Source organism: Pristiophorus japonicus, unplaced genomic scaffold, assembly GCF_044704955.1.
Source record: "Pristiophorus japonicus isolate sPriJap1 unplaced genomic scaffold, sPriJap1.hap1 HAP1_SCAFFOLD_896, whole genome shotgun sequence".
NCBI classification, from domain to species: domain Eukaryota; kingdom Metazoa; phylum Chordata; class Chondrichthyes; family Pristiophoridae; genus Pristiophorus; species Pristiophorus japonicus.
This window is the reverse complement of record NW_027254820.1, coordinates 68,512-92,181: the sequence shown is the minus strand read 5'-3', so window position 1 is coordinate 92,181 and position 23,670 is coordinate 68,512. Positions and strand designations below refer to the sequence as shown.

The 23,670-nt window shown below is 54.4% G+C and overlaps 1 protein-coding gene across 1 annotated transcript in view; it reads left to right on the top strand.

The window, feature by feature from the left end:
* Nucleotides 1-9,962: 9,962 nt before the first annotated feature.
* g6pd (glucose-6-phosphate dehydrogenase) overlaps nucleotides 9,963-23,670 on the top strand; it is a 44,421-nt gene continuing 30,713 nt past the window's right edge. Inside the window, exon 1 of the mRNA XM_070874578.1 lies at nucleotides 9,963-10,239. Within this exon, the coding sequence (XP_070730679.1) occupies nucleotides 10,108-10,239 (132 nt within the window). The 5' untranslated portion in view covers nucleotides 9,963-10,107. The remainder of the gene's footprint in view (nucleotides 10,240-23,670) is intronic.

The following is a 23,670-nucleotide window of genomic DNA, read 5'->3' as shown; positions in this document are numbered from 1 at the left end:
CACCCCCTCCTTCCTCCCCCCCCCCACCCCCTCCTTCCCCCCCCCCTCCACCCCCTCCTTCCCCCCCCCCCCCACCCCCTCCTTCCCCCCCCCCCACCCCCTCCTTCCCCCCCCCACCCCTCCTTCCCCCCCCCCCCCCCTCCTTCCCCCCCCCCTTCCCCCCCCCTTCCCCCCCCCTTCCCCCCCCCCCCCTCCCCTCCCCCCCCCCCCCCCCTCCCCCTCCCCCCCCCCTCCCCCTCCCCCCTCCCCCTCCTTCCCCCCCCCCCCCCCCCTCCTTCCCCCCCCCCTCCCCTCCCCCTGAGGCCAGTATACCCTCCCGAAGGTGTGATTCCCAGTGCTCCAGGTGTGGTCTAACCAGGGCTTTGTACAGTGCAGCATAACCTCGAGCCCCTTGTGTCCCAGTCCGCTGGATATAAAGGCCAGCATCCCATGAGCCTTTTAGATTATTTTCTGTACCCGTTCAGGACATTTTAATGATCGATGTACATGGAACCCCCAAGTCTCTTTCGACTCCCACTGTTTTTAGTGTTTCACCATTAATAAAGTATCCTTGTTAGCTCCAAAGTGGACGAACTCACATTTGCCTGCCCATTCACTTAATCGGTCGATGTCCCGTTGTAAATGTTATGCTTGCATCCACACTGCCCACAATCCCGCCCACCTTTGTGTCATCGGCAGACTTGGAAAGGTGTCTCTCTATCCCGTCGCCTAAGTCGTTAATGAATACTGTAAATAGTTGGGGCCCCGACACTGATCCCTGCAGGGCACCACGAGTCACATCCTGCCAATTACAGACCCTGCCCATTATCCCTAATCACCGCCTCCTGCCGTTTAGCCAATTTCTCAACCAGCTCAATAATTGGCCCTCAATTCCTTAGCTAACAGTCTCTCATGAGGGACTTTACCAAATGCCTTCTGGATGTCTATATAAGGAACATCCATAGACATGTCCAAGAGGTGAGAGTGACTGCCCTCGATATCGAGGCAACATTTGCCCGAGTGTGGCATCAAAGAGCTCGAGCAAAGTTGAAGTCAATGGGAATCAGGGAGAAAGCTCCACTGGCTGGAGTCATACCCAGCACAGAGGAAGATGTTTGTGGTGGTTGGAGGCCAATCATCACAGCCCCAGGACATCACTGCAGGAGTTCCTCAGGGCCGTGTCAGCTGCTTCATCAATGACCTTCCCTCCATAAGAACATAAACAATAGGAGCAGGAGTCGGGCATTCGGCCCCTCGAGCCCGCTCCGCCATTTAATACGACCATGGCTGATCCGATCATGGACTCAGCTCCACTTCCCTGCCCGCCCCCTTATCGGTTAAGAAACTGTCTATCTCTGTCTTAAATATATTCAATGTCCCGGCTTCCACAGCTCTCTGAGGCAACGAATTCCACAGATTTACAACCCTCCGAGAGAAGGAATTCCTCCTCATCTCAGTTTTAAATGGGCGGCCCCTTATTCTAAGACCATGCCCCCTAGTTCTAGTCTCCCCCATCAGTGGGAACATCCTCTCTGCATCCACCTTGTCGAGCCCCCCTCATAATCTTATACGTTTCGAGAAGATCACCTCTCATTCTTCTGAGTTCCAATGAGTAGAGGCCCAACCTCCTCAACCTTTCCTCATAAGTCAACCCCCCTCATCCCCGGAATCAACCGAGTGAACCTTCTCTGAACTGCCTCCAAAGCAAGTATATCCTTTCGTAAACACGGAGACCAAAACTGCACGCAGTACTCCAGGTGTGTCCTCACCAATACCCTGTATAACTGGAGCAAGACTTCCCTGCTTTTATACTCCATCCCCTTTGCAATAAAGGCCAAGATACCATTGGCCCTTCCTGATCACTTGCTGTACCTGCATACTATCCCTTTTGTGTTTCATGCACAAGTAACCCCCAGGTCCCGCTGTACTGCAGCACTTTGTAATCTTTCTCCATTTAAATAATAATTTGCTCTTTGATTTATTCCATCATATGGTCAGAAGTGGGGATGTTCGCTGATGTGGGGTTAGGGTTCGTTGATAATTGCACAGTGTTCAGTTCCATTCGCAACTCCTCAGATAATGGAGCAGTCCGTGCCCACATGCAGCAAGACCTGGACAACATTCAGGTTCGGGCTGATAAGCGGCAAGTAACATTCGCGCCCCACAAGTGTCAGGCAATGACCATCGCCAACAAGCGAGAGTCTAACCACCGTCCCCTTGACATTCACCAGCATTCCCATCGCCCAATCCCCCCACCATCAACATCCTGGGGGTCACCATTGACCAGAAACTTCACTGGACCAGACACATAAATACTGTGGCCACAGAGCGGGTCAGAGGCTGGGTATTCTGTGCCCAGTGTCTCACCTCCTGACTCCCCAAAGCCTCTCCACCATCGCCAACCCACAAGTCAGGAGTGCGATGGAACACTCCCCACTTGCCTGGATGAGTTGCAGCTCCAACAACACTCGAGAAGCTCGACACCATCCAGGACAAAGCAGCCCCGCTCGATGGGCCACGGTCCCCACCACCTCCAACACTCACTCCCTCCACCACCTCCAACACTCACTCCCTCCACCACCTCCAACACTCACTCCCTCCACCACCTCCAACACTCACTCCCTCCACCACCTCCAACACTCACTCCCTCCACCACCTCCAACACTCACTCCCTCCACCACCTCCAACACTCACTCCCTCCACCACCTCCAACACTCACTCCCTCCACCACCTCCAACACTCACTCCCTCCACCACCTCCAACACTCACTCCCTCCACCACCTCCAACACTCACTCCCTCCACCACCTCCAACACTCACTCCCTCCACCACCTCCAACACTCACTCCCTCCACCACCTCCAACACTCACTCCCTCCACCACCTCCAACACTCACTCCCTCCACCGCCTCCAACACTCACTCCCTCCACCACCTCCAACACTCACTCCCTCCACCACCTCCAACACTCACTCCCTCCACCACCGGCGCACCGTGGCTGCAGTGTGCACCGTCCACAAGATGCACCGCGGCAACTCGCCAAGGCTTCTTCGGCAGCACCTCCCGAACCCGCGGCCTCTACCCGCCTAGAAGGTCAAGGGCAGCAGGTACATGGGAACACCACCCCCTCCACGTTCCCCTCCCAGTCACACACACACCATCCCTCGACTTGGGAATATATCGGCCGTTCCTCCATCGTCGCTGGGTCCCAATCCTGGAACTCCCTCCCTAACAGCACTGTGGGAGCACCTTCACCACACGGACTGCAGCGGTTCAAGAAGGGGGCTCACCACCACCTTCTCACGGGGCAATTAGGGACGGGCGATAAATGCCGGTCTTGCCAGCGAGGCCCACATCCTAGGAATAATTTTCTTTTCAATACCCGTCTCTATCACTTTAGTCACTTCCTCAAAAAATTAAATCAGCTTTGTCACAAATCCACGCTGTCTCTCTCTGTTTAGTTAAAAAAATGTTAACACTGACTGTCGAGCTAAACTTAATTTAGTGATTTCTCTATATGGTAGGACACTGAGGTGTAGAGGAACAAAGAGACCTTGGAGTGCAGGTCCACAGATCCCTGAAGGCCAGGTGGATGAGGTGGTTAAGAAGGCATACGGAATACTTGCCTTTATTAGTCGAGGCATACAATACAAGAGCTTGAACTGTATAAAACACTGGTTAGGCCACAGCTGGAGTACTGCGTGCAGTTCTGGTCACCGCATTACAGGAAGGATGTGATTGCACTGGAGAGGGTTCAGAGGAGGTTTACCAGGATGTTGCACTGGAGAGGGTACAGAGGAGATTTACCAGGATGTTGCACTGGAGAGGGTTCAGAGGAGGTTTACCAGGATGTTGCACTGGAGAGGGTACAGAGGAGATTTACCAGGATGTTGCACTGGAGAGGGTTCAGAGGAGATTTACCAGGATGTTGCACTGGAGAGGGTACAGAGGAGATTTACCTGGATGTTGCACTGGAGAGGGTACAGAGGAGATTTACCAGGATGTTGCACTGGAGAGGGTACAGAGGAGATTTACCAGGATGTTGCACTGGAGAGGGTTCAGAGGAGGTTTACCAGGATGTTGCACTGGAGAGGGTACAGAGGAAATTTACCAGGATGTTGCACTGGAGATGGTACAGAGGAGATTTACCGGGATGTTGCCGGGACTGGAGAATTTTAGCGATGAGGAAAGATTGGAGAGGCTGGGGTTGGTTTCTTTGGAACAGAGGAGGCCGAGGGGAGATTTAATTAAGGTGTGAGGGTCTTGGATCAAGTGGATAGGACGGACCTGTTCCCCTTGGCAGAGGGGACAGAGATTGAAAGTAATTGGGGGGAGGTTTCGAGGGGGTTTGAGGGGAAATGTCTTCACCCAGAGGATGGTGGGGGTCTGGGGGGTATCTCACTGCCTGAAAGGGGGGTAGAGGCAGAAACCCTCACCACATTTGGACGTGTGCTCGAAGTGCGGTAACCCACAGGGCTACGGACCCAGAGCGGAAAAGTGGGATTAGGCCGGGATGGCTCTTGGTCGGCCGGCACAACGCGGACACGATGGGCCGGAATGGCCTCCTCCCGCGCTGTAAATTTCTCTGATTCTCTGACTTCCAGGGACCCCCTGTAAATACTGACACACTCCCCGGGGACCCCCTGTAAATACTGACACACTCCCGGGGACCCCCTGTAAATACTGACACACTCACCAGGGACCCCCTGTAAATACTGACACACTCCCGGGGACCCCTGTAAATATTGACACACTCCCGGGGACCCCCTGTAAATACTGACACACTCCCCGGGGACCCCCTGTAAATACTGACACACTCCCGGGGACCCCTGTAAATACTGACACGCTCCCCGGGGACCCCCTGTAAATACTGACACACTCCCAGGGACCCCCTGTAAATACTGACATACTCCCGGGGACCCCCTGTAAATACTGACACACTCCCCGGGGACCCTCTGTAAATACTGACACACTCCCCGGGGACCCCCTGTAAATACTGAAACACGCCCCGGGGACCCCCTGTAAATACTGACACACTCTCCGGGGACCCCCTGTAAATACTGACACACTCCCCGGGGACCCCCTGTAAATACTGACACACTCCCCGGGGACCCCCTGTAAATACTGACACACACTCCCCGGGGACCCCCTGTAAATACTGACACACACTCCTGGGGACCCCCTGTAAATACTGACACACTCCCGGGGACCCCCTGTAAATACTGACACACTCCCGGGGACCCCCTGTAATTACTGACACACACTCCCGGGGACCCCCTGTAAATCTGCCCCTGGGTTAGGGAGAGGGGACATCAGTCTGGGTTCCTGCACCTGATCACGTCCACTGAGGCACAGGGTTGGGATGCTCCCCACGGTCGAATATGCTGCCGACGCTCGCTGGAGGCGCGCACTCAGGTGGTACGGGAGGGAAATCTTGGAACCCGAACCCCAGCGGAAGGGGGGGGGGGTGGGGATGGCGAGCGGGGGTGGAGGGGAGGGGTGAGGCTGTGGGATGGATGGCCAGTAAACACACGCTTGCTTCCTGCAGTGAGACCAGGCACTCCTCAGGTGGAAGAGACACTCCCATTTTTCCGCGGTCTGTCACCCCCTCCCTGCGCCCCCCCCCCCGCGCAGATCGTCCCAAAGCGCCTCACAGCCAACGAAGTTCTGTTTTTGAAGTGCGCTCCCTGTTGCAATGTGGGAAACGCGGCAGCCAATAGCGGCCGTGGGATCTTTGATGTCCACGCGAGAGGGCAGACGGGGTCTCAGCTTATCGAAAGACCGCCCCTCCGACAGCGCAGTGCGGGGCTCCCTCAGTACCGCCCCTCCGACAGTGCGGCACTCCCTCAGTACCGCCCCTCCGACAGTGCGGGGCTCCCTCAGTACCGCCCCTCCGACAGTGCGGCACTCCCTCAGTACCGCCCCTCCACAATGCGGGGCTCCCTCAGTACTGCCCCTCCGACAGCGCAGTGCGGCGCTCCCTCAGTACTGCCCCTCCGACAGCGCAGTGCGGCGCTCCCTCAGTACCGCCCCTCCGACAGCGCAGTACGGCGCTCCCTCAGTACCGCCCCTCCGACAGCGCAGTACGGCGCTCCCTCAGTACCGCCCCTCCGACAGCGCAGTGCGGCGCTCCCTCAGTACCGCCCCTCCGACAGCGCAGTGCTCCCTCAGTACCGCCCCTCCGACAGCGCAGTGCGGCGCTCCCTCAGTACCGCCCCTCCGACAGCGCAGTGCGGCGCTCCCTCAGTACCGCCCCTCCGACAGCGCAGTGCGGCGCTCCCTCAGTACCGCCCCTCCGACAGCGCAGTGTGGCGCTCCCTCAGTACCGCCCCTCCGACAGCGCAGTGCGGCGCTCCCTCAGTACCGCCCCTCCGACAGCGCAGTGTGGCGCTCCCTCAGTACCGCCCCTCCGACAGCGCAGTGTGGCGCTCCCTCAGTACCGCCCCTCCGACAGCGCAGTGTGGCGCTCCCTCGGTACTGAAGGAGCTCGTTATCACAATGTTGCGAGATCGTTGCCCTCTGACCCCAACCTTTCTGGGTTCCGTTGCCGCAATGTCAAGTTGCGGGAGCAGGAAACAAAGAGGACTGGTGTGTAGGTGGGTAAATTCCACTCCCTCCTGCAAGTTCATGGTGATTCAGCACAAAACTCGAACCACCTCTCTTCAGGCGTGAGCTCATCCCTCTGGGACTGCCCGCTTAACCCCGCAAGTGCCAGGCTGCCCTGAGCTTCAGAGGGAGAGCCCGGCTTCCGGAGAAGCTGGTCTCGGTCGGGGTGAGGGGAAGGGGGGCGAGAGGCGCGACAGTTAGCCTCAGTGCCCCTGTGGCTTCTGATACACGAGGACAGAAAAAACAGGAGGAGGCCGTTCAGCCCCTCGAGCCTGTTACATTAGGGACAGGAGGGGGCCGTTTAGCCCCTCGAGTCTGTTACATTAGGGATAGGAGGAGGCCGTTCAGCCCCTCGAGCCTGTTACATTAGGAACAGGAGGAGGCCGTTCAGCCCCTCGAGCCTGTTACATTAGGGACAGGAGGGGGCCGTTTAGCCCCTCGAGTCTGTTACATTAGGAACAGGAGGGGGCCGTTCAGCCCCTCGAGCCTGTTACATTAGGGACAGGAGGAGGCCGTTCAGCCCCTCGAGCCTGTTACATTAGGGATAGGAGGAGGCCGTTCAGCCCCTCGAGCCTGTTACATTAGGAACAGGAGGAGGCCGTTCAGCCCCTCGAGCCTGTTACATTAGGGACAGGAGGAGGCCGTTCATCCCCTTGAGCCTGTTACATTAGGGACAGGAGGAGGCCGTTCAGCCCCTCGAGCCTGTTACATTAGGGACAGGAGGAGGCCGTTCAGCCCCTCGAGCCTGTTACATTAGGGACAGGAGGAGGCCGTTCAGCCCCTCGAGCCTGTTACATTAGGAACAGGAGGAGGCCATTCAGCCCCTCAAGCCTGTTACATTAGGGACAGGAGGAGGCCGTTCAGCCCCTCGAGCCTGTTACATTAGGGACAGGAGGAGGCCGTTCAGCCCCTCGAGCCTGTTACATTAGGGACAGGAGTCGGCCATTCGGCCCCTCGAGCCTGTTACATTAGGGACAGGAGGAGGCCGTTCAGCCCCTCGAGCCTGTTACATTAGGGACAGGAGGAGGCCGTTCAGCCCCTCGAGCCTGTTACATTAGGAACAGGAGGAGGCCATTCAGCCCCTCAAGCCTGTTACATTAGGGACAGGAGGAGGCCGTTCAGTCCCTCGAGACTGTTACATTAGGGACAGGAGGAGGCCGTTCAGCCCCTCGAGCCTGTTACATTAGGGACAGGAGTCGGCCATTCGGCCCCTCGAGCCCGCTCCGCCATTCAATCAGATCACGGCTGATCTTCGACCTCAACTCCACTTTCCCGCCCGATCCCTCGATTCCCCTCGAGCCCAAAAATCTATCGATCTCAGCCTTGAATACACTCAACGACTGAGCCTCCACAGCCCTCTGGGGCAGAGAATTCCAAAGATTCACCTCCCTCTGAGTGAAGAAATTCCTCCTCATCTCAGTCCTAAATGGCCGAGCCCTTATCCTGAGACTGTGTGACCCCTGGTTCTAGACTCCCCAGCCCCGGGGGGAAACACCCTCCCTGCATCTACCCCGTCAATCCCCCTCACAATCCGACACGTTTCAGTGAGATCCCCTCCCATTCTTCTAAACTCCAGAGAGTATCGGCCCAGTCTGCTCAATCTCTCCTCATAGGACAATCCCCCACCCGCCTCAGCTCTTCCGCTGCTGAAGCCCTCATCCGTGCCTTTGTTACCTCCAGACTTGACTATTCCAACGCGCTGCGCTCATGGCTGGCCTCCCACATTCTACCCGACGTAAACTCGAGGTGATCCAAAACTCCGCTGACCCCATGTCCTAACTCGCACCGAGTCTCGCTCACCCATCACCCCCTGTGCCCCGTGTCCTAACTCGCACCGAGTCCCACTCACCCATCACCCCCTGTGCTCACTGACCTACATTGGCTCCCGGTTAAGCAATGTCTCGATTTCAAAATTCTCATCCTTGTTTACAAATCCCTCCTTGGCCCTCGCCCCTCCCTATCTCTGTAACCTCCACCAGCCCCTACACCCCTCCCTATCTCTGTAACATCCTCCAGCCCCTACACTACTCCCTATCTCTGTAACCTCCACCAGCCCCTACAACCCTCCCTATCTCTGTAACTCCCTCCAGCCCCTACACCCCTCCCTATCTCTGTAACTCCCTCCAGCCCCTACACCCCTCCCTATCTCTGTAACATCCTCCAGCCCCTACACTTACTCCCTATCTCTGTAACCCCCTGCAGCCCCGACACCCCTCCCTATCTCTGTAACATCCTCCAGCCCCTACACTACTCCCTATCTCTGAAACCTCCACCAGCCCCTACAACCCTCCCTATCTCTGTAACATCTCCAGCCCCTACACCCCTCCCTATCTCTGTAACCTCCTCCAGCCCCTACAACCCTCCCTATCTGTTTAACCTCCTACACCCCTCCCTATCTCTGTAACCTCCTCCTGCCCCTACATCCCTAACTATCTCTGTAACCTCCTCCAGCCCCTACACCCCTCCCTATCTCTGTAACTCCCTCCAGCCTCTGCACCCCTCCCTATCTCTGTAACCTCCTCCAGCCCCTACACCCCTCCCTATCTCTGTAACCCCCTCCAGCCCCTACACCCCTCCCTATCTCTGTAACCCCCTCTGGCCCAAAAACTTCCGAGATCTCTGCGCTCCTCTAATTCTGGCCTCTTGGAGCGATGGAAATTGGGGGACGCACATCATTGGCAGGGGCGGTACTGAGGGAGCGCCACACTGTCGGAGGAGCGGTACTGAGGGAGCCCCGCACTGTCGGAGGGGCGGTACTGAGGGAGCCCCGCACTGTCGGAGGGGCGGTACTGAGGGAGCGCCGCACTGTCGGAGGGGCAGTACTGAGGGAGCGCCGCACTGTCGGAGGGGCGGTACTGAGGGAGCGCCGCACTGTCGGAGGGGCGGTACTGAGGGAGCCCCGCACTGTCGGAGGGGCGGTACCGAGGGAGCCCCGCACTGTCGGAGGGGCGGTACCGAGGGAGCCCCGCACTGTCGGAGGGGCGGTACCGAGGGAGCCCCGCACTGTCGGAGGGGCGGTACCGAGGGAGCCCCGCACTGTCGGAGGGGCGGTACCGAGGGAGCCCCGCACTGTCGGAGGGGCGGCAATTGAGCCCTGGGGAGCAGAGGGAGGGGGGGGGGGGGTTGGGATTGAGTGAAACCTGCACATTGTGTGACAGCGGTCACCAAGGCAACGATTGGGGGAGGTGGGGGAGGCTGATAATGACGCCAGTGATGTCAGGCAGAGGAGGAGGAGCTATGATGGGGGTGTTGCTGAGTTCTGGTCAGTTTCCAATGGGATGGGGGTGTGGGAGAGGTGAAAGGGACACGAAACTGGCAAATAGGGCAGGGAAATTGAGCAGAAAGTGACAAGCTGGGAGGCGGAGTCTAGGACAGTGGGACGGAGTTCTGGCACGTTAATTTGCCTGTCTGTGGTTTTGCTGCTGGCGTTCCTGTTCGTACAGCTCCTCCTGCTATTCCTCCTGCTGCTATAACCTTCTCTCTCTCTCTCTCTCTCTCTCTCCCCTTACATCCTGCAGCTTCCAGGATGAGTGCCCCAGCCCAGGTGCCCGCCTCCCTCACTCACTTGGAAGTCATGAACATATTTCGCCACGATCTCTTGCAGAACAAGCAATTCAGCCAGACCGACACCCACGTCTTCATTGTCCTCGGAGCCTCGGTGAGTTCGCCTGCAAAGCCTTACTGCTTCAATCTTTGCAGCTTTTATTTCCATTGGCCCCTCTGCTACTTCTGCAAAGATGTTTTATTTTGCAACAGTCCCTGCCTCCTACAGAGACTTTTAAATATGTGTCGAGGTTGCATTGTTAATCCGGGGTCATAACCGTATTAAATTCCACAGGTCCTCTCTGCTACCTGCCTGTGTTTAAGCTTCTGCAGCCTGTACCTGACTCTCTGTGTCTGTAGGAGTTTACAGCTCAAAGAGTTGGCCCTTCGGCCCATCGAGTGCTCAGTACCGCCCCTCCGAGAGCGCATGCGGCGCTCCCTCAGTACCGCCCCTCCGAGAGCGCAGTGCGGCGCTCCCTCAGTACCGCCCCTCCGAGAGCACAGTGCGGCGCTCCCTCAGTACCGCCCCTCCGACAGCGCAGTGCGGCGCTCCCTCAGTACCGCCCCTCCGACAGCGCGGTGCGGCGCTCCCTCAGTACCGCCCCTCCGACAGCGCAGTGCGGCGCTCCCTCAGTACCGCCCCTCCGACAGCGCAGTGCGGCGCTCCCTCAGTACCGCCCCTCCGACAGCGCAATGCGCGCTCCCTCAGTACCGCCCCTCCGACAGCGCAGTGCGGCGCTCCCTCAGTACCGCCCCTCCGAGAGCGCATGCGGCGCTCCCTCAGTACCGCCCCTCCGAGAGCGCTGTGCGGCGCTCCCTGAGTACCGCCCCTCCGACAGCGCGGTGCGGCGCTCCCTCAGTACCGCCCCTCCGACAGCGCAATGCGGCGCTCCCTCAGTACCGCCCCTCCGAGAGCGCGGTGCGGCGCTCCCTCAGTACCGCCCCTCCGACAGCGCAGTGCGGCGCTCCCTCAGTACCGCCCCTCCGACAGCGCAGTGCGGCGCTCCCTCAGTACCGCCCCTCCGACAGCGCAGTGCGGCGCTCCCTCAGTACCGCCCCTCCGACAGCGCGGTGCGGCGCTCCCTCAGTACCGCCCCTCCGACAGCGCAGTGCGGCGCTCCCTCAGTACCGCCCCTCCGACAGCGCAATGCGCGCTCCCTCAGTACCGCCCCTCCGACAGCGCGGTGCGGCGCTCCCTCAGTACCGCCCCTCCGACAGCGCAGTGCGGCGCTCCCTCAGTACCGCCCCTCTCTGAATGAGCTATCCAATTAACCCCACTCCCACCCCTGCTCTTTATCACCCCATCGCCCTCGCAAATGTCTCCACTCCAAGTACATAGTGTCAGTTAAGTGTGGGTAGGTTTCTCTCCTCAGTCAGAAGGGGTAACGTACTGACATGGATTGAGAACTGGTTGTCAGACAGGAAGCAAAGAGTAGGAGTAAATGGGTACTTTTCAGAATGGCAGGCAGTGACTAGTGGGGTACCGCAAGGTTCTGTGCTGCGGCCCCAGCTGTTTACATTGTACATTAATGATTTAGACGAGGGGATTAAATGTAGTATCTCCAAATTTGCGGATGACACTAAGTTGGGTGGCAGTGTGAGCTGTGAGGAGGATGCTATGAGGCTGCAGAGTGACTTGGATAGGTTAGGTGAGTGGGCAAATGCATGGCAGATGAAGTATAATGTGGATAAATGTGAGGTTGTCCACTTTGGTGGTAAAAACAGAGAGACAGACTATTATCTGAATGGTGACAGATTCAGGAAAAGGGGAGGTGCAACGAGACCTGGGTGTCATGGTACATCAGTCACTGAAGGTTGGCCATGCAGGTACAGCAGGCGGTTAAGAAAGCAAATGGCATGTTGGCCTTCATAGCGAGGGGATTTGAGTATAGGAGCAGGGAGGTGTTGCTACAGTTGTACAGGGCCTTGGTGAGGCCTCACCTGGAGTATTGTGTACAGTTTTGGTCTCCTAACTTGAGGAAGGACATTCTTGCTATTGAGGGAGTGCAGCGAAGGTTCACCAGACTGATTCCCGGGATGGCAGGACTGACCTATCAAGAAAGACTGGATCAACTGGGCTTGTATTCACTAGAGTTCAGAAGAATGAGAGGGGTTCTCATAGAAACGTTTAAAATTCTGACGGGTTTATACAGGTTAGATGCAGGAAGAATGTTCCCGATGTTGGGGAAGTCCAGAACCAGGGGTCACAGTCTAAGGATAAGGGGTAAGCCATTTAGGACCGAGATGAGGAGAAACTTCTTCACCCAGAGAATTGTGAACCTGTGGAATTCTCTACCACAGAGAGTTGTTGAGGCCAATTCACTAAATATATTCAAAAAGGAGTTAGATGTAGTCCTTACTACTCGGGGGATCAAGGGGTATGGCGAGAAAGCAGGAATGGGGTACTGAGGTGAATGATCAGCCATGAACTCATTGAATGGCGGTGCAGGCTCGAAGGGCCGAATGGCCTACTCCTGCACCTATTTTCTATGTTTCTGGGTTCAAGTCCCACTCCAGAGACTCGAGCACGAAAATCCAGGCTGACCCTCCCAGTGCGGTACTGAGGGAGCGCCGCACTGTCGGAGGGGCGGTACTGAGGGAGCGCCGCACTGTCGGAGGGGCGGTACTGAGGGAGCCCCGCACTGTCGGAGGGGCTGTATTTCGGGATGAGACGTTAAACCGAGGCCCCGTCTGCCCTCTCGGGTGGATGTAAAAGATCCCGGGGCCACTATTGGAAGAAGAGCAGGGGGAGTTCTCCCCGGGGTCCTGGGGCCAATATTTATCCCTCGACCAACATCACTAAAACAGACGATCCGGGTCATTATCACATCGCTGTGTGTGGGAGCTTGCTGTGCGCAAATTGGTGTTTCCCACATTACAACAGTGAGCGTACTCCGATAGTACTTCATTGGCTGTGAGGCTTTGGGACGTCCGGTGGTCGTGAAAGGCCCTAATTTAAATAAAATTCTTGCTATTTATCCAATTTCCCTCTTGGAAGTTTTGTGTTGAAGCTGCTCCAAACCAGCGTCCTCCAACCCCTCTCCATCTCCTTGCATTCCTTTCTCTCCCGTGTGTTTATCCAGCTTCCCCTTAAATGCATCGATACTATTCACCTCGAGCACTCCCTGTGGCAGCGAGTTCCACATTCTCACCCCTCTCTGGGTAAAGAAGTTTCTCCTGAATTCCCCACTGGGTTTATCAGTGACTGTCTGATATTGGTGGCCCCCGAGTTCTGGTCTCCCCCACAAGTGGGAACATCTTCTCTACGTCTACCCTATCGAACCATTACCCTGACCCGCTTCCCAAGGGGGCAACTTGTAACGGGGGGGGGGGGGTCGAGGCCACTGGACCCCAGCCCCTGGCCTCCCCCAAGGGAAGGGCCACTCTTCGCACAGTAGGCGATGCTGGGGTATTCGACTCTGTGGGGCATCGCCCCAATTTCTCTTGCCTGTACAGGGGTGGAGTGGGGGGGTGGGGGTCGCTGGATTGTGATCAGAAACCACACAAAGGTTCAGTTTGAAGGGGTAGTTATGATCGGGGACTGTGTGCAGTTTTGGTCTCCTTACCCAAGGAAGGATATACTTGCCATTGAGGGAGTGCAGCGAAGGTTCACCAGACTGATCCCTGGGATGGGGGGATTGTCCTATGAGGAGAGATTGAGCAGACTGGGCCGATACTCTGGAGTTTAGAAGAATGGGAGGTGATCTCACTGAAACGTGTCGGATTGTGAGGGGGATTGACGGGGTAGATGCAGGGAGGGTGTTTCCCCCCCGGGGCTGGGGAGTCTAGAACCAGGGGTCACACAGTCTCAGGATAAGGGCTCGGCCATTGAGGACTGAGATGAGGAGGAATTTCTTCACTCGGAGGGGGGTGAATCTTTGGAATTCTCTGCCCCAGAGGGCTGTGGAGGCTCAGTCTCTGAGTATCTTCAAGGCTGAGATCAATAGAGTTTTTGACTTGAGGGAAATCGAGGGATCGGGCGGGAAAGTGGAGTTGAGGTCGATGATCAGCCGTGATCTGATTGAATGGCGGAGCAGGCTCGAGGGGCTGAACGGCCTCCTCCTGTCCCTAATGTAACAGGCTCGAGGGGCTGAACGGCCTCCTCCTGTCCCTAATGTAACAGGCTCGAGGGGCTGAACGGCCTCCTCCTGTCCCTAATGTAACAGGCTCGAGGGGCTGAACGGCCTCCTCCTGTCCCTAATGTAACAGGCTCGAGGGGCTGAACGGCCTCCTCCTGTTCCCTAATGTAACAGGCTTCTCAAATTCACTGGGACTGCTTTGAGGTGGGTATATGACTGGGGGTGGGGGGGTAGGGAGAGAAGGGGTCTCCCTGAACCCCAAGGCTGACATTCCACCTCCCTGCAGAGCCACACTAAATTCTAGCCCAAAAGGGTAGGAGTTTTCCCCCCTCCCCGATCGTTGCTGATGTCTGTGCTCTCGGCCCAGTCCGGGGACAAAGCCTGTGGTTTTCAAGCGCCTGTGAGAGGGAGCTATTCAGAGTTCCCTTTGTTCTCTGGGAGGCCCCTAGCAGTGTGTTTCACAAAGCAGAACTATGTCTCCCGGAGAAGCTTAACAATTTAACGTTGGAAACTCTGCAATGTCCCTTCTCTTTCCCCCTCCCCCCTGCCCTCCTGGTTTGGCACTGAGCCCCACACCACGCAACAGCAAGATCCCAAATTCACATTCATCAGGAGCAGGAGTCGGCCATTCAGCCCCTCGAGCCCGCTCCGCCATTCAATACGATCGTGGCTGATCTGATCTTGGGCTTAGCTCCACTTCCCCGCCCGCCCCTTCACTCCCTTATCGCTCAAAAATCTGTCTATCTCCACCTTAAATATATTCACTGACCCAGCCCCCACAGCTCTCTGGGGCAGAGAATTCCACAGATTCACCAGAAGAAATTCCTCATTTCCGTCCTAAATGGACGACCCCTTATTCTGAGACTATGTGCCCCCTAGTTCTTGATTCCCCCACGAGGGGGAAACACCCTCTCTGCATCTACCCTGTCCAGCCCCCCTCAGAATCTGATACGTTTCAATAAGATCGCCTCTCATTCTTCTAAACTCCAATGGGTACAGGCCCACCCTGCTCAAACTTTCCTCATAAGTCAAACCCCCTCATCTCCGGAATCAACCGAGTGAACCTTCTCTGAACTGCCTCCAAAGCAAGTATACCCCTCCTTAAATACGGAGACCAGAACTGCACGCAGTACTCCAGGTGTGGCCTCACCAATACCCTGTATAACTGTAGCAAGACTTCCCTGCTTTTATACTCCATCCCCCTTGCAATAAAGGCCAAGATACCATTGGCCTTCCTGATCACTTGCTGTACCTGCATACTATCCTTTTGTGTTAAAACATAGAAAATAGGTGCAGGAGTAGGCCATTGGGCCCTTCTAGCCTGCACCGCCATTCAATGAGTTCATGGCTGAACATGCAACTTCAGTACCCCCTTCCTGCTTTCTCGCCATACCCCTTGATCCCCCGAGTAGTAAGGACTACATCTAACTCCTTTTTGAATATATTTAGTGAATTGGCCTCAACTACTTTCTGTGGCAGAGAATTCCACAGGTTCACCACTCTCTGGGTGAAGAAGTTTCTCCTCATCTCGGTCCTAAATGGCTTACCCCTTATCCTTAGACTGTGACCCCTGGTTCTGGACTTCCCCAACATCGGGAACATTCTTCCTGCATCTAACCTGTCTAAACCCATCAGAATTTTAAACGTTTCTATGAGGTCCCCTCTCATTCTTCTGAACTCCAGTGAATACAAGCTCAGTTGATCCAGTCTTTCTTGATAGGTCAGTCCCACCATCCCGGGAATCAGTCTGGTGAACCTTCGCTGCACTCCCTCAATAACAAGAATGTCCTTCCTCAGGTTAGGAGACCAAAACTGTCCACAATATTCCAGGTGTGACCTCACCAAGGCCCTGTACAACTGTAGCAACACCTCCCTGCCCCTGTACTCAAATCCCCTCGCTATGAAGGCCAACATGCCATTTGCTTTCTTAACCGCCTGCTGTACCTGCATGCCAACCTTCAATGACTGATGTACCATGACACCCAGGTCTCGTTGCACCTCCCCTTTTCCTAATCTGTCACCATTCAGATAATAGTCTGTCTCTCTGTTTTTCCCACCAAAGTGGACAACCTCGCATTTATCCACATTATACTTCATCTGCCACGCATTTGCCCACTCACCTAACCTATCCAAGTCAATCTGCAGCCTCATAGCATCCTCCTCGCAGCTCACACTGCCACCCAACTTAGTGTCATCCGCAAATTTGGAGATACTACATTTAATCCCCTCGTCTAAATCATTAATGTACAGTGTAAACAGCTGGGGCCCCAGCACAGAACCTTGCGGTACCCCACTAGTCACTGCCTGCCATTCTGAAAAGTCCCCATTTACTCCTACTCTTTGCTTCCTGTCTGACAACCAGTTCTCAATCCATGTCAGCACACTACCCCCAATCCCATGTGCTTTAACTTTGCACATTAATCTCTTGTGTGGGACCTTGTCGAAAGCCTTCTGAAAGTCCAAATATACCACATCAACTGGTTCTCCCTTGTCCACTCTACTGGAAACATCCTCAAAAAATTCCAGAAGATTTGTCAAGCATGATTTCCCTTTCACAAATCCATGCTGACTTGGACCTATCATGTCACCTCTTTCCAAATGCGCTGCTATGACATCCTTAATAATTGATTCCATCATTTTACCCACTACTGAGGTCAGGCTGACCGGTCTATAATTCCCTGTTTTCTCTCTCCCTAGTTTTTTTAAAAGTGGGGTTACATTGGCTACCCTCCACTCGATAGGAACTGATCCAGAGTCAATGGAATGTTGGAAAATGACTGTCAATGCATCCGCTATTTCCAAGGCCACCTCCTTAAGTACTCTGGGATACAGTCCATCAGGCCCTGGGGATTTATCGGCCTTCAATCCCATCAATTTCCCCAACACAATTTCCCGACTAATAAAGATTTCCCTCAGTTCCTCCTCCTTACTAGACCCTCTGACCCCTTTTATATCTGGAATGTTGTTAGTGTCCTCCTTCGTGAATACCGAACCAAAATACTTGTTCAATTGGTCCGCCATTTCTTTGTTCCCCGTTATGACTTCCCCTGATTCTGACTGCAGGGGACCTACATTTGTCTTTACTAACCTTTTTCTCTTTACATATCTATAGAAACTTTTGCAATCTGTCTTAATGTTCCCTGCAAGCTTCTTCTCGTACTCCATTTTCCCTGCCCTAATCAAACCCTTTGTCCTCCTCTGCTGAGTTCTAAATTTCTCCCAGTCCCCGGGTTCACTGCTATTTCTGGCCAATTTGTATGCCACTTCCTTGGCTTTAATACTATCCCTGATTTCACTTGATAGCCACGGTTGAGCCACCTTCCCTTTTTTATTTTTACGCCAGACAGGAATGTACAATTGTTGTAATTCATCCATGCGGTCTCTAAATGTCTGCCATTGCCCATCCACAGTCAACCCCTTAAGTATCATTCGCCAATCTATCCTAGCCAATTCACGCCTCATACCTTCAAAGTTACCCTTCTTTAAGTTCTGGACCATGGTCTCTGAATTAACTGTTTCATTCTCCATCCTAATGTAGAATTCCACCATATTATGGTCACTCTTCCCCAAGGGGCCTCGCACAACGAGATTGCTAATTAATCCTCTCTCATTACACAACACCCAGTCTAAGATGGCCTCCCCCCTAGTTGGTTCCTCGACATATTGGTCTAGAAAACCATCCCTTATGCACTCCAGGAAATCCTCTTCCACCGTATTGCTTCCAGTTTGGTTAGCCCAATTTATGTGCATATTAAAGTCGCCCATTATAACTGCTGCACCCTTATTGCATACACCCCTAATTTCCTGTTTGATGCCCTCCCCAACATCACTACTACTGTTTGGAGGTCTGTACACAACTCCCACTAACGTTTTTTGCCCTTTGGTGTTCTGCAGCTCTACCCATATAGATTCCACATCATCCAAGCTAATGTCCTTCCTAACTATTGCATTAATCTCCTCTTTAACCAGCTACCCCACCTCCTTTTCCTTTTATTCTATCCTTCCTGAATGTTGAATACCCCTGGATGTTGAGTTCCCAGCCCTGATCATCCTGGAGCCACGTCTCTGTAATCCCAATCACATCATATTTGTTAACATCTATTTGCACAGTTAATTCATCCACCTTATTACGGATACTCCTTGCATTAAGACACAAAGCCTTCAGGCTTGTTTTTTTAACACCCTTTGTCCTTTTAGAATTTTGCTGTACAGTGGCCCTTTTTGTTCTTTGCCTTGGGTTTCTCTGCCCTCCAATTTTTCTCATCTCCTTTCTGTCTTTTGCTTTTATCTCCTTTTTGTTTCCCTCTGTCTCCCTGCATTGGTTCCCATCCCCCTGCCATATTAGTTTAACTCCTCCCCAACAGCACTAGCAAACACTCCCCCTCGGACATTGGTTCCGGTCCTGCCCAGGTACAGACCAGTTTGTACTGGTCCCACCTCCCCCAGAACCGGTTCCAATGCCCCAGGAATTTGAATCCCTCCCTGCTGCACCACTGCTCAAGCCACGTATTCATCTGCGCTATCCTGTGATTCCTACTCTGACTAGCACGTGGCACTGGTAGCAATCCTGAGATTACTACTTTTGAGGTCCTACTTTTTAATTTTAGTTTCCTGCACAAGTACCCCCAGGTCCCGCTGTACTGCGGCACTCTGCAATCTTTCTCCATTTCAATAATAATTTGCTCTTTGGGGAATCCAGGTCCACAGATTAAAATGATACACAGATTCCTAATGTAACAGGCTCCAGGGGCTGAACGGCCTCCTCCTGTCCCTAATGTAACAGGCTCGAGGGGCTGAACGGCCTCCTCCTGTTCCTAATGTAACAGGCTCGAGGGGCTGAACGGCCTCCTCCTGTCCCTAATGTAACAGGCTCGAGGGGCTGAACGGCCTCCTCCTGTTCCTAATGTAACAGGCTCGAGGGGCTGAACGGCCTCCTCCTGTCCCTAATGTAACAGGCTCGAGGGGCTGAATGGCCTCCTCCTGTTCCTAATGTAACAGGCTCGAGGGGCTGAACGGCCTCCTCCTGTCCCTAATGTAACAGGCTCGAGGGGCTGAACGGCCTCCTCCTGTCCCTAATGTAACAGGCTTGAGGGGCTGAACGGCCTCCTCCTGTTCCTAATGTAACAGGCTCGAGGGGCTGAATGGCCTCCTCCTGTATCTAGGGGTATACAAATGATCTCTGCAAGTCCCTGGGTTAGGGAGGAGATTACTAGGCAGGGTGTCCGGTTGCTAAGATTCAATTCCCCCCCGCCCCCTGCCACTGCCCGGGAATGTGTGTGCATGTGTTGGGACCGAATCGGGTTCTTGTGTGATGCACGTCGTGGCCGAATATCCCACACCGGTTGGGCCTGCTGGCTAACCGTGTGCTGATTGGTGTGATGTTCTGGCAGTCAGGCCTTGCTGGGAGGCGTCTGCACTTCGAGGTTGGAAGCACACCAGCCCCCTCCACCCACCTTCCTCACAGTCTGGTATCATAGGCAGTCCCCCGGAATCGAGGAAGACTTGCCCCCCACTCTAACAATGAGTCCTTCGGTGGCTGAACAGCCCAATACGGGAGCCACAGTCCCCTGTCACAGGGTGGGGACAGACAGTGGTTGAGGGAAGGGGAGGGTGGGACTGGTTTGCCGCACGCTCCTTCCGCTGCCTGCGCTTGCTTTCTGCACGCTCTCGGCGACGAGACTCGAGGTGCTCAGCGCCCTCCCGGATGCACTCCCTCCACTCAGGGCGGACTGGTCTTTGGGCCCGGGGACTCCCCAGGTGTCGGTGGGGGATGTTGCACTTTATCAGGGAGGCTTTGAGGGTGGTCCCTTGTAACGTTTCCTCTGCCCACCTTTGGCTCGTTTGCCCGTGAAGGAGTTCCGAGTCGAGCGCTTGGCTTTGGGGAGTCTCGTGTCTGGGGGACATGCGGACAATGTGGCCCCTGCCCAGCGGAGCTGGTCGAGTGTGGTCAGTGCTTCGATGCTGGGGATGTTGGGCCTGGGTCAAACAGGGCTGTGTCACCGCCCCAACCCTCTTCTCAAGCTTCCTCGCTGCCATGCTCCACCTCACAGTCTGATATACCACCTAATAGGCCACTGAAATACCTTGAGTGGTGCAATCCGTGAGACCCACCCCTTTGGTGGGCGAGGGTTTAACAACCACAGCCCCGGTTGTTAATCTCTGGATGAACAGTTTGAATGTCGCAACTGTGCTTACAAAAAAAAGTTGCCTGGGGTTGTGTAACTCTCCATTATGGAGAAGTGAGATTGCAGCTGTGGGACAGGGAGCCACTCCCACAGTGTCCCATCACGCGCTCCCAGGGCACGGGGTTAGATACAGAGTAAAGCTCCCTCTACACTGTCCCCATCAAACACTCCCAGGGCAGGTACAGGGGGTTAGATACAGAGTAAAGCTCCCTCTACACTGTCCCCATCAAACACTCCCAGGGCAGGTACAGGGGGTTAGATACAGAGTAAAGCTCCCTCTACACTGTCCCCATCAAACACTCCCAGGGCAGGTACAGGGGGTTAGATACAGAGTAAAGCTCCCTCTACACTGTCCCCATCAAACACTCCCAGGGCAGGTACAGGGGGTTAGATACAGAGTAAAGCTCCCTCTACACTGTCCCCATCAAACACTCCCAGGGCAGGTACAGGGGGTTAGATACAGAGTAAAGCTCCCTCTACACTGTCCCCATCAAACACTCCCAGGGCAGGTACAGGGGGTTAGATACAGAGTAAAGCTCCCTCTACACTGTCCCCATCAAACACTCCCAGGGCAGGTACAGGGGGTTAGATACAGAGTAAAGCTCCCTCTACACTGTCCCCATCAAACACTCCCAGGGCAGGTACAGGGGGTTAGATACAGAGTAAAGCTCCCTCTACACTGTCCCATCAAACACTCCCAGGGCAGGTACAGGGGGTTAGATACAGAGTAAAGCTCCCTCTACACTGTCCCATCAAACACTCCCAGGGCAGGTACAGGGGGTTAGATACAGAGTAAAGCTCCCTCTACACTGTCCCATCAAACACTCCCAGGGCAGGTACGGCACGGGGTTAGATACAGAGTAAAGCTCCCTCTACACTGTCCCATCAAACACTCCCAGGGCAGGTACAGGGGGTTAGATACAGAGTAAAGCTCCCTCCACATTGTCCCATCAAACACTCCCAGGGCAGGTACAGGGGGTTAGATACAGAGTAAAGCTCCCTCTACACTGTCCCATCAAACACTCCCAGGGCAGGTACAGGGGGTTAGATACAGAGTAAAGCTCCCTCCACATTGTCCCATCAAACACTCCCAGGGCAGGTACAGGGGGTTAGATACAGAGTAAAGCTCCCTCTACACTGTCCCATCAAACACTCCCAGGGCAGGTACAGGGGGTTAGATAAAAGCGCTGGAAAATGAAAGGGGGAGATCTGGGTGGCGGGCGGAGTATTAGTGCTGCAGCTGTTGTGGGGACTGAAACTCCTCCAACACGGACTCGACAAGCCGATCGGCCTTGTCATTTTTAACTGCTTAGCTGCTCTTTGCTGCTTTGCTAATTTAAGCAATTCAATTATTCTCGGGGTTCATATTTAATTCAAACAATTAGGAGTCTCTTGTTCAGATCATAAATGCCTTTAATACAGGTATATTAAGTAAATAGAACAGAGATTTATCAAGTAAATTACGTTCTGTTACAAAAAGTAATACTTAACAATTGATCATCATCATGGACAGTCCCTCGGAATCGAGGAAGACTTGCTTCCACTCTAAACACGAGTCCTTCGGTGGCTGAACAGCCCAATACGGGAGCCACAGTCCCTGTCACAGGCGGGACAGACAGTGGTTGAGGGAAGGGGAGGGTGGGACTGGTTTGCCGCACGCTCCTTCCGCTGCCTGCGCTTGGTTTCTGCACGCTCTCGGCGACGAGACTCGAGGTGCTCAGCGCCCTCCCGGATGCACTCCCTCCACTCAGGGCGGACTGGTCTTTGGGCCCAGGGACTCCCAGGTGTCGGTGGGGATGTTGCACTTTATCAGGGAGGCTTTGAGGGTGGTCCTTCCTGGTAATCAGGAAGGCGAATGGAATGTTGGCCTTCATTGCGAGAGGGATAGAGTACAAAAGCAGGGAGGTCCTGCTGCAACTGTACAGGGTATTGGTGAGGCCGCACCTGGAGTACTGCGTGCAGTTTTGGTCACCTTACTTAAGGAAGGATACACTAGCTTTGGAGGGGGTACAGAGACGATTCACTAGGCTGATTCCGGAGATGAGGGGGTTACCTTATGATGATAGATTGAGTAGATTGGGTCTTTACTCGTTGGAGTTCAGAAGGATGAGGGGTGATCTTATAGAAACATTTAAAATAATGAAAGGGATAGACAAGATAGAGGCAGAGAGGTTGTTTCCACTGGTCGGGGAGACTAGAACTAGGGGGCACAGCCTCAAAATACGGGGGAGCCAATTTAAAACCGAGTTGAGAAGGAATTTCTTCTCCCAGAGGGTTGCGAATCTGTGGAATTCTCTGCCCGGGGAAGCAATTGAGGCTAGCTCATTGAATGTATTCAAATCACAGATAGATAGATTTTTAACCAATAAGGGAATTAAGGGTTACGGGGAGCAGGCGGGTAAGTGGAGCTGAGTCCACGGCCAGATCAGCCATGATCTTGTTGAATGGCGGAGCAGGCTCGAGAGGCTAGATGGCCTGCTCCTGTTCCTAATTCTTATGTTCTTATGTCCCTTGTGTTCTTATGTCCCTTGTAACGTTTCCTCTGCCCACCTTTGGCTCGTTTGCCCGTGAAGGAGTTCCGAGTAGAGCGCTTGGCTTTGGGGAGTCTCGTGTCTGGGGGACATGCGGACAATGTGGCCCTGCCCAGCGGAGCTGGTCGAGTGTGGTCAGTGCTTCGATGCTGGGGATGTTGGGCCTGGTCGAGGACGCTAACGTTGGTGCGTCTGTCCTCCCGGGGGATTTGCAGGATCTTGCGGAGACAGCGTTGGTGGTATTTCTCCAGCGACTTGAGGTGTCTACTGTACATGGTCCATGTCTTTGAGCCATACAGGAGGGCGGGTATCACTACAGCCCTGTAGACCATGAGCTGGGTGGTGGATTTGAGGGCCTGGTCTTCAAACACTCTTTTCCTCAGGCGGCCGAGAGCCTGATGTTCTCGTACTAAAGTTCAACATGTTGCTTTGGTGACTTAGGATGGTTCATTTACCAGCAAGCTTTGCTTCTCTGACGTTGGCCATTTTCTATCATTTTGTAAGCGAGTTTTACATACAATCAATGCATTTGAAGGAAGTTACAATCATGAAGGTTATTCATTAATTAAAGCCGTGTAAAATAAGCTTCTTTATTCTAACTTCTAATATCTATCAATAGGCTTGGCCCACGACGCCAAGAAAAATAGGAGTTGCATTTCTCTAGCGCCTTTCATGACATAGAAACATAGAAAATAGGTGCAGGAGCAGGCCATTCAGCCCTTCTAGCCTGCACCGCCATTCAATGAGTTCA